Genomic DNA, 10,483 nt, shown 5'->3' on the forward strand with positions numbered 1-10,483 from the left:
CCAGCTCCCCAAATCACCCCCGAGTGCCTTTTGGGGCTCTCTTAAACGGCTCCTGTGACCGACAGGCTACCCTTGGGAAACCCCGGTGCCCCGCCTCAGGCGCCTCAACGTTCCCGTTGGAGCAACTTCCGGTACTACAACTCCCGTCATGCCCCGCGCCCCATAGCGAATCATTAGAGGCCCCGCACCTCCCGTACTACAACTCCCGTGCTGCTCTGCGGCGCTTTTCGCGCGCTTTTTCGCCTCCCCTCACAGCCCTCCAGCCATGATGGCGGAGGCTCTGGGGCGCTGGCTCCGGGAGGAGATGCAGCTGCCGCCCTCCGCCGCTCCCTCCCCGGCGGTGCTACGCAGGTCGGGACCACCTGGGGACCCCCCGGGACCCCCCTGAGGCGGGGAGAGCTGGGGAGATTTCGGGGGCCCATGGGTGGGAATACCTCTGAACCTTCCGTGAGGGGAGAACTGGAAATTTGGGAGGACTGAAGTGGTTTGGGCTCACATAGAGAGGGTCTGGAAGGGTTTTGTGGGGAATTGGGGGATCCTGAGGAAGTTTTGGGGTCACACAGAGAGGGTCTGGAGGGGTTTCGTGGGGAATTAAGGGATCCTGAGGGAGTTTTGGCATCGCATAGAGAGGGTCTGGAGGGGTTTTGAGGGGAATTGAGGGATCCTGAAGGAGTTTTAGGGTCACACAGAGAGTGTCTGGAAGGGTTTTGTGGGGTCCTGGGGGATCCTGAGGGAGTTTTGGGGTCACATAGAGAGCGTCTGTGAGGGTTTTGGGGGGCTTTGGGAGAATCGTGAGGGAGTTTTGTGGGCTCCCGTTGGAAGATCCTGGGGAGTTGGAAGTTGGGGTCCATTCTAGGGGGTTCTCCGGGAGTTTGGGGGTTCCTAGGGCTGATTTTAAGATCCCTTTGTGGGTTTTGGAATCCTTTTGGGAAGCTTAGGGGTCCGCGGTGAATTTTGGACTCCTCAAGTGAATTTTAGTGTCAACCCCAAATTTTGGGGTGCCCTTGACGTCCCTTTTCCCACTTCCCTCCCGTCCAGGCTCTGCTCTGGCCCCACAGCCCCAATCTGGGACTTCGTCACCCGCCGCATCCGGAGCCAGCGGTGAGGGGGCACCGAAAAATTCAGGGGATGAAAACACCTCAAAAACTCCCAAAATTAAGAGGGATCCCCCAAATCGGGAGGGAGAGCGTTCGGGTTGTGCCTTCTCCTGAACTACAGCTCCCATCATGCCCCGTGCCGCCCGTAGAATCCAATTGTACGTGCGCTTACAGCTCCCATCATCCCCCGCGCCCTTAGAGCCTCATTCCGAGCCTACAAGTCCCGTCATGCCCCGCGCGCCCATAGAACTTTACGGTGCGCTCTTCCCCTCCCGGACTGCAACTCCCGTCATGCCACGCGGCTCTTTTCGCGCGCTGTTTCGGGACCCCCTCACAATATTTTTGGGGTGTCCCCACAGGAATGTGAAGAAGATTCGAGGAAATCTGCGGTGGTATCCAAAAATCTGGCGGGGGGGTTTCCCCAGAACATGGAGGGCTCCTGGGATGGGGGTCAAAAATTGGGCGGAACCCCAAAATGTGTGGTGTTCCCAAATGTTTTGGGGGATTTGGGAGGTTCAAACTCACTGGGGGGGGGGGGGGGGGGGGGGGGTCGGTCAGAATCTGGGGGAGGACTCCAAAAATTTGAGGTGGGGCTGTCCCAGTGTGCGTTCACCCCAAAATTTAAAGGGAGGCATTTGGGGGGCACTAGTGAAATTGGGGAGGGCAGGGGGGAAAAGTTTTGGGGAACCCAGGAAATTAAGGGGAGAGGGGATTGGGGTGTCCAAAAAAAAAAATTGGGTGGTCACTGAAATTGGGGGAGAGGGGGCAAAAAATTGGGAGAAACTCCAAAAATTTTGTGGTGTCCCCAAAATTATTCCTTACCTTAGGATTCAGGTACAGACACCTGCAGGAGCTGGAGGTGAGCAGGACCCCCAATTCTGGGGGGATTTGGAAGGAATTTGGGGGAGGTCTCTAAATTCAAGGGTTCATATTCAGGGCTTGTGAACCTATAATTTTGGGGAATCTCACTCAAATTTGGGGAATATTTTGAAGCATCCCCCAAGCTTTGGGGTCATTTTGGGGTGTTCCTATGATTTGGGGGGAGGAAGTTGAGGCTTCTCAGCCAATTCTGGGGAATTTGGGGTCATTTTGGGACCTCTTACAACATTTTGGGAGTCCCTCAAGTTTAGGTGTGACAAATTTGGGGCGAATTCCTTAAAATTTGGTTTAGGCCTCACATTCTGAACCTCATTTTTGGAGGGGATTTTGGATTTTTAATTTTCTTTTTTTTTTTTTTTCCGAACTTGGGGAGTTTTGGGTAAGGTGAGGACACTCGGGATCACTTCGGGGTGATTTACGGGAATTTTGGAGGGGGATTCGGGAAGATTTGGGATCAGATTTTGGCGCGGGGGTCGCGGCAGGCCGCGGCCGGTCCTCCGAGCCGCAAGGAGGCGCTGGTCGCGGAGGTGGCGCGGCTCCGGAAGGAGCTGCAGGACCTGGGGGACGCCATTGAAGACTCACAGGAAGAGGCGCGACGCCTTGGTGAGTCCGGCCGGAAACGCGGGACCCGCACAACGGTTCCTATGCTCCAACCCCAATTTTGGGGTCTCCCCTTCCCCTAAACCCCAATTTTGGGGTCTCCCGTTTCCCCAAACCCCAATTTTGAGGTCCTTGATCTCCCTGTTTCACCCCCAGAGGCCTCGCTGGAGGAAAGGCAGAGCCGGAGGTGGGCGGAGCTTCGGCGAGGGGCGGAGCTTCGGCTGCTGGCAGCAGAGCCAAGCCCTGATTGGCTGCGGGGCGGTTACCAGCGGGCCCTCGAGGCCCCCCCACAAAGGTAAAGGGGGGCGTGGCCTAAAGGGGCGGGGCTTGACTTGGGCTTCTTATATTGGCAGTGGGGAGGGATTTTGGGGGGTCCGGAGCGGATTTTAGGGGTTCCACGGTGCAAACCTCGGGGGGGATTTTTGAGGGAATTTTTGGGAATGTGAGGAGTAATTTAGGGAGGTCTTTGAAGGGATCTCGGGGGGATTTTGGAGGATGTTTGCGGTCCTGATGGGGATTTTAGAATTTGGCAGGGTCCGTAAGGGGATTTTGGGGGTGATTTTGGGAGGACTTGGGGGGATTTTGATGAAATTTGGGGATATCTGAGGGGATTTCAGGAGGATTTTGAAGGAGATTTTGGGGGATTTTAGGAGATTTTGGAGCTCATGAGGGGATTCGGGGAGATTTTCGGACGACTTTGGAGAATTTCCGGGGGCTTTTAGAGAATTTTGGGAGGATTGGGGGATTTTTAGGGGGAATTTTGGGGATTTGGAGAATTTTCTGAGGGAGGGTCCCTGAGGAGATCTGGGGGGTTCACATAAGATTTGGGGGATTTTGAGGATTTTCTGATGATTTTTGGGCTCTCTTCTCAGGCCGGGCCAGTCCCGGGCGGAACTTACGGCCATCTTGGCCTCGGGGTCGGAACCGGAAGTGCTGGTGAGGGGGCGGGGCTTGAGCGGAACCGGAAGTGCTGTGAGGTGTGGGGTCTGGGGGCAGAACTGGAAGTGCTGGTGAGGGGGTGGAGTCTGAGGCAGAACCGGAAGTGCTGTGAGGGGGCAGGGCCTGGGCAGAACTGGAAGTGCTGTGAGGGGGGCCTGGGTAGAACCGGAAGTGCTGTGAGGGGTGGGGTCTGGGGCAGTACCGGAAGTGCTGTGAGGGGTGGAGTCTGAGGCAGAACCGGAAGTGCTGTGAGGGGTGGGGTCTGAGGCAGTACCGGAAGTGCTGTGAGGGGGGCGGGGCTTGAGCAGAACCGGCAGTGCTGTGAGGGGTGGGGTTTGGGGCAGTACCGGAAGTGCTGTGAGGGGGCGGGGCTTGAGCAGAACCGGAAGTGCTGTGAGGGGTGGGGTTTGGGGCAGTACCGGAAGTGCTGTGAGGGGGCGGGGCTTGAGCAGAACCGGAAGTGCTGTGAGGGGTGGGGTCTGGGGCAGTACCGGAAGTGCTGTGAGGGGGGGGGCTGGGCAGTACCGGAAGTGCTGTGAGGGGGCGGGGCTTGAGCAGAACCGGAAGTGCTGTGAGGGGTGGGGTCTGGGGCAGTACCGGAAGTGCTGTGAGGGGGGGCCTGGGTAGAACCGGAAGTGCTGATGAGGGGCGGGGCCTGGGGTAAAACTACTTGGGAGCTCCCAAATTCCCACCTAAAAACCTCCCAAAATTCCCCTGAGGACCCCCCCAAATTCCCAAAATTCCTCCCAGGATCCCCCAAATTCCTCCAAAAATCCCCCTAGAACCCTCAAAATTTCTCCTAAAATTCCCCCCTGAACCCCCTCACATTCCCCCTGGAATCCCCCAAATCCCCCGAGATTCTTCCCAGATTCCCAAAATCCCCTCAGGACTCCTGAAATTACCCAAGTCCCCCCTAAAATTCCCCCAAAGTTTCCATATCGCCCCCCAAATCCCCCCAGATCTCTTCCAAATTCCCAAATAATCCCGAGGATCCTTGAAATTCCCCCTCAGATCCTCCACAGATTTCTCCCTAAATCCCCCGAGGGCCTCCCAGATTCCCTAAATTCCCCCCAAACTTCCCTTGTATTCCCCTAGATCCCCCAAATTCCCCAAAGTTTCGTCCCAAATTCCCAAAAATCCCACCAGAACCCCCCAAATTGCACCCAGACCTTTCAGATTTTTCCTAAAATCATCCCAAGACATCCTAAGTTTCCAAACTACCCCTAAACCCCAAAATTCCTCTCAAAAAATCCCTTCAGGACCCTGAAAATCCCCCCTTAAACCCCTGAATTCCTCCCAGATTCCAAACAAACCCTGCCAGAATTCCCAAAAATCCTCCCAAATTCCCCAAAATCTTCCCAAAACCTCCAAAATCCCACCAGAACCCCCAAATTCCCAAAAATCCAATCAGAATCTCCCAAATTCCTCCCAAATTTCCAAAAAATCTCTTCAGAACCCCCAGATTCCTCCCAAAAATTCCCCCAAATTCCCCAATCCTCCCAGAACCTCCAAAATCCCACCAGAACCCCCAAATTCCCAAAAATCCAATCAGAATCTCCCAAATTTCTCCCAAATTCCCAAAAGTCCTCCCAGAACCCTTCAATTCCTCTTAAACTCCTCCCAAACTCCCAAAAATCCCACCAAAAGCCCCCCAGATTCCTCCCAAATTCCCAAAAGTCCCATCAGAACCCCCAAATTCCTCCCAAATTCCCAAAAAAATCTCTTCAGAAGCCCCAGATTCCTCCCAAAATTCCCAAAAATCCTCCCAAAATTCCCACCAATTCCTCCCAAATTCCCCAATCCTCCCACATCCCCCGAATTCCCCCGTTCCCTCCCCAGGTGTCAATCAAAGCCCTGTTCAAAGCCCGGGAGGCGGAGCTGCACAGGCCACACCCACCCAGGTGAGCCCCACCCCTCCCTCATTAACCCCCGAGCTCATTAACCCCTCATTAATTCACCTGTCAATCACCCCAGGCAGGGCCAGAAGGTGGCTGACGATTGGCTGGAGCAAGCACAGGTGGGTGTGACTTGCTGAGGGAAGGGGCGTGACCAAATCCAAGGCCACGCCCCTTGCACTGACGCTTGGCTCCCCCTACAGGCCGTGCTGATTGGTCACAGCCCCCAGGCCGTGCTGTGGGCGTTGGAGGTGGCGGCCAATCAGAGCGTGAGGTGGGCGGGCTAAAATGGGTGGGCGGGGCTTAAAGGGGAGGGGCCTAAAGGGGTCTCCCAGGTTCCATTTTGGGGTTTCTGATCCCAAAAAATTCCATTTCTCGGGTATTTGATCCCCAAAAAATTCCATTTCTGGGGTTTTGATCCCATAAAAATTCCATGTCTGGGTCTCCCTGATGGCAAAATTCCTTTTTTGGGATCTCCCAGTGCCTGAAAGCCCTCAAAACGTCCCCAGATTGAATTTTTGGGGTTTTTTTGGATCCTTCCAAAATTTTTGGGGCGTTTTTGATCCCAAAAAAATTCAATTTTTGGGGTTTTTGATGCCGTAAAATTCTAGTTGAGTCATTTTTTAACTCATAAAATTTTATTTTTGAGGTATTTGGTTTTTCCCAAATTTCATTTCTGGGGGGTTTTTAATCCCATAAAAATTCTGTTTTTTGGGGTTTTGTTCCCGTAAGATTCAAATTTTGGGTTTCTGATCCCGCAAAATTCCATTTATGTGGTTTTGATGTCATAAAATTCCTGTTTTAGAGTTTTTTTGATCCCATAAAAATTTCATTTTTGGGGTTTTGATCCTATAAAAATTCCATTTTTTGATCCCCCTGATGCTCAAAATTCCGTTTTTTGGCATCTTCTGATTTTCCAAATCCCCCAAAATTCCCTTTTTGGGGTCCCCCAAAAGTGCTCTGGGTGAGGATGGGGCGTGGTTACAGGAAGGGGGCGTGGTTACAAAAGGAGGTGTGGTCACAGGCAGGGGTGTGGTTATGGCAAGAGGGCGTGGTCACAGGAAGGGGAGTGGCCATGATCAGGGGCGTGGTCACAGGAAGGGGGCGTGACCTGAGCCTCTCCCCCTGCAGGGAGCTCCTGGTTGGCCCCGCCCCCTTCCCCGAGGCCCCGCCCACCCTGAGGAGCCAGATCCAGGTATGGGGGAGGGGCTGTGGGGGGGAGGGGGAAATTTGGGGGAAAATTTTGGGATTTTTTGGAAAAATTTTGGGGGGATTTTGGGGAATTCCTGGAATTTTTGGGGGGGGGAATTTTTGGAAGATTTTATTGGGGGGGGAATTTTGGGGAAATTTTTTGGGATTTTGCAGAAAATTTTTGGGGATTCTAATCAAGATTTTGGGGAAATTTTTGTGGGGTATTTGGGGATATTTTTGGAATTTTCTGGAAAATATTTTGGGGGAATTTGGGGATTTTGGGGAGTTCTTAAAGAGCTTTTGATAATTTGGGGTAAATTTTGGGATTTTCTGGAATATTTTTGGGGGGAATTTGGGGATATTTTTGGATTTTGGGGAAAATTTTTTCGGGGAATTTGGGGAAAATTTGGGGATTTGGGGTCCCTGGGTTCATTTTTGGGTGAGTTTGGGGTTTTTGGGTTCGTTGGGTTCATTTTTGGGGTGATTTTGGCTATTTTTGGGGTCCCCGAGTTGTTTTTTTGGGGTGTTTGGGGTTTCTGAGTTCATTTTTTTTGGCATTTTTGGGGTCTCTGAGTTGATTTTTGGGGTCCCTGGGTTCATTTTTGGAGTGAATTTGGGGTTCCCTGGGTTCATCTTTGGGGTGAATTTGGGGATTTTGGGTTCGTTGGGTTCATTTTTGGAGTGAATTTGGGGTTTTTGGGGTCCCCGGGTTCATTTTCAGGGTGAATTTGGGGGTTTTTGGGATCCCTGATTTCTTTTTTGGGGGGTTTTTGGGTTCCCTGGGTTCATTTCTGGGGTGATTTTGGCAATTTTTGGGGTCCCTGAGTTGATTTTTGGGGTGTTTGGGGTTCCAGAGTTCATTTTTTGGGGGGGGTTTTGGTGTCCCTGAGTTGATTTTTTGGGTATTTGGGGTTCCAGAGTTCATTTTTTGGGGTTTTTTGGGGTTTTCGGGGTCCCTGAGTGGATTTTTGGGGTATTTGGGGTTCCAGAGTTCATTTTTTTGGGGTTTTCGGGGTCCCTGAGTTGATTTTTGGGGTATTTGGGGTTCTAGAGTTCATTTTTTTGGGGTTTTCGGGGTCCCTGAGTTGATTTTTGGGGTATTTGGGGTTCCAGAGTTCATTTTTTGGGGGGGTTTTTGGTGTCCCTGAGTTGATTTTTGGGTATTTGGGGTTCCAGAGTTCATTTTTGGGGTTTTTGGTGTCCCTGAGTTGATTTTTTGGGTATTTGGGGTTCTAGAGTTCATTTTTTGGGGGTTTTCGGGGTCCCTGAGTTGATTTTTGGGGTATTTGGGGTTCTAGAGTTCATTTTTTTGGGGTTTTCGGGGTCCCTGAGTTGATTTTTGGGGTATTTGGGGTTCTAGAGTTCATTTTTTTGGGGGGTTTTTGGTGTCCCTGAGTTGATTTTTTGGGTATTTGGGGTTCCAGAGTTCATTTTTTTGGGGTTTTCGGGGTCCCTGAGTTGATTTTTTGGGTATTTGGGGTTCTAGAGTTCATTTTTTGGGGGGGTTTTTGGTGTCCCTGAGTTGATTTTTGGGGTATTTGGGGTTGTAGAGTTCATTTTTTTGGGGTTTTCGGGGTCCCTGAGTTGATTTTTGGGGTATTTGGGGTTCTAGAGTTCATTTTTGGGGGGGCGTTTCGGTGTCCCTGAGTTGATTTTTTGGGTATTTGGAGTTCCAGAGTTCATTTTTGGGGTTTTCGGGGTCCCTGAGTTGATTTTTGGGGTATTTGGGGTTCTAGAGTTCATTTTTTTGGGGTTTTCGGGGTCCCTGAGTTGATTTTTGGGGTATTTGGAGTTCCAGAGTTCATTTTTGGGGTTTTTGGTGTCCCTGAGTTGATTTTTGGGTATTTGGGGTTCCAGAGTTCATTTTTTGGGTTTTTTTGGGGTTTTCGGGGTCCCTGAGTTGATTTTTTGGGTATTTGGGGTTCTAGAGTTCATTTTTGGGGTTTTTGGGGTCCCTGAGTTGATTTTTGGGGTCCCAGGGGTGCTGGTGGAGCGTGGGGGGGGTCTGGGCCCAGCTCCCCCCCCTCCTGTCCCACCTGGGCCGGCTCAGGCAGCGCCTGCAGCACCTGGAGCAGCACCTGGAGCCACACCTGGGCACGCAGGGGAGCTCCAGCACGGCCAACAGGTATCCCAGAATAGTCCCTGAGCAATCCCCAAAAAAAATCCCCAAAAAATCCAGAAAAAAGCCACAAAAAATCCACAAAAAATCCACAAAAAATCCAGAAAAAAATCCCAAAATCCGGTGCAAAAATCCTCAGATCCTACCCCAAAGTATCCCCCCAAAAATAACCCAAAAACCCAGCCAGGTATCCCATAATAATACCTGATTTCTCCTAAATTATCTCAAAAAAACCCAAAATCCCAGCCAGGTATCCCATAAAAGTTCCTGATTTACCCCAAAGTTTTCCCCACAAAATCTCAAAAACTGGTTCACAAATCCCCAAATTTTCTGAAAATTTCCCCCAAAGAAACCTCAGAATCCCAGCCAGGTATCCCATAATAGTCCCTGAGCAATCCCCAAAAAGTCCCAAAATCCAGCAGAAAAATCCCCAAATCCTACTTAAGATTATTCCCAAAAAAACCCCAAAACCCCAGCCAGGTATCCCATAATAGTCCCTAATTTATCCCAAAATTATCCCAAATGAAGCCTCAAAGTCCGAGTCAGGTATCCCATAATAGTCCCTGAGCAATCCCCAAAAATCCCCAAAAAATCCCAAAATCCTGCCCAAAATTATCCCCAAAAAAATCCCAAAATCCCAGCCAAGTATCCCATAACAGTCCCTGATTTATCCAAAAATTATCCCAAAATTATCCCAAAAAAACTCCTAAAATCCCAGCCAGGTATCCCATAATAGTCCCTGAGCAATCCCCAAAAAAATCCCAAAAAATCCCCAAAAAAACCCAAAATCCAGTGGACAAAATCCCCAAATCCTTCCCAAAATTATCCCCAAAAAATCCCAAAATCCCATTCAGCTATCCCATAATAGTCCCTGATTTATCCCAAAATTACCCCAAAATTATCCCAAATAAAATCCCAAAATCCCCATTTCCCCCTCCCCCATTATCCCAAAATCCCCATTATCCCAAAATTCCCATTTCCCCCCCATTATCCCAAAATTCCCATTATCCCAAAATTCCCATTTTTCTCCTCATTATCCCAAAATCCCCATTTCCCTCCCCCCCATTATCCCAAAATTCCCATTTTTCTCCCCATTATCCCAAAATTCCCATTATCCCAAAATTCCCATTATCCCAAAATTCCCATTTCCCCCCCATTATCCCAAAATTCCCATTTCCCTCCCCCCATTATCCCAAAATCCCCATTTCCCCCCATTATCCCAAAATTCCCATTTCCCTCCCCCCATTATCCCAAAATCCCCATTTCCCCCTCCCCCATTATCCCAAAATTCCCATTTCCCCCCCATTATCCCAAAATTCCCATTATCCCAAAATCCCCATTTCCCCCTCCCCCATTATCCCAAAATTCCCATTTCCCTCCCCCCATTATCCCAAAATCCCCATTTCCCCCTCCCCCATTATCCCAAAATTCCCATTTCCCCCCCATTATCCCAAAATTCCCATTATCCCAAAATCCCCATTTCCCCCTCCCCCATTATCCCAAAATCCCCATTTCCCTCCCCCCATTATCCCAAAATCCCCATTTCCCCCTCCCCCGTTATCCCAAAATTCCCATTTCCCCCTCCCCCATTATCCCAAAATCCCCATTTCCCCCTCCCCCATTATCCCAAAATTCCCATTTTTCTCCCCATTATCCCAAAATCCCCATTTCCCCCTCCCCCATTATCCCAAAATCCCCATTTCCCCCTCCCCCATTATCCCAAAATTCCCATTTTTCTCCCCATTATCCCAAAATTCCCATTT

The 10,483-nt window shown here is 50.6% G+C and overlaps 1 protein-coding gene across 1 annotated transcript; it reads left to right on the forward strand.

Moving 5' to 3' along the window:
• Positions 1 to 268: 268 nt before the first annotated feature.
• On the forward strand, positions 269 to 9,458 carry HAUS5 (HAUS augmin like complex subunit 5). The gene is made up of 13 exons (XM_062512341.1): positions 269 to 351; positions 1,059 to 1,101; positions 1,247 to 1,353; positions 1,457 to 1,489; positions 1,932 to 1,956; positions 2,459 to 2,579; positions 2,733 to 2,871; positions 3,449 to 3,512; positions 5,355 to 5,416; positions 5,490 to 5,532; positions 5,614 to 5,684; positions 6,542 to 6,605; positions 8,581 to 9,458. Exons 1-13 carry the CDS (start codon positions 269 to 271, stop codon positions 8,926 to 8,928), a joined length of 1,203 nt encoding a protein of 400 aa, XP_062368325.1. The 3' UTR covers positions 8,929 to 9,458.
• The last annotated feature ends 1,025 nt before the right edge of the window (positions 9,459 to 10,483 follow it).

This window comes from Cinclus cinclus, chromosome 36 (assembly GCF_963662255.1).
Source record: "Cinclus cinclus chromosome 36, bCinCin1.1, whole genome shotgun sequence".
Lineage (NCBI taxonomy): Eukaryota > Metazoa > Chordata > Aves > Passeriformes > Cinclidae > Cinclus > Cinclus cinclus.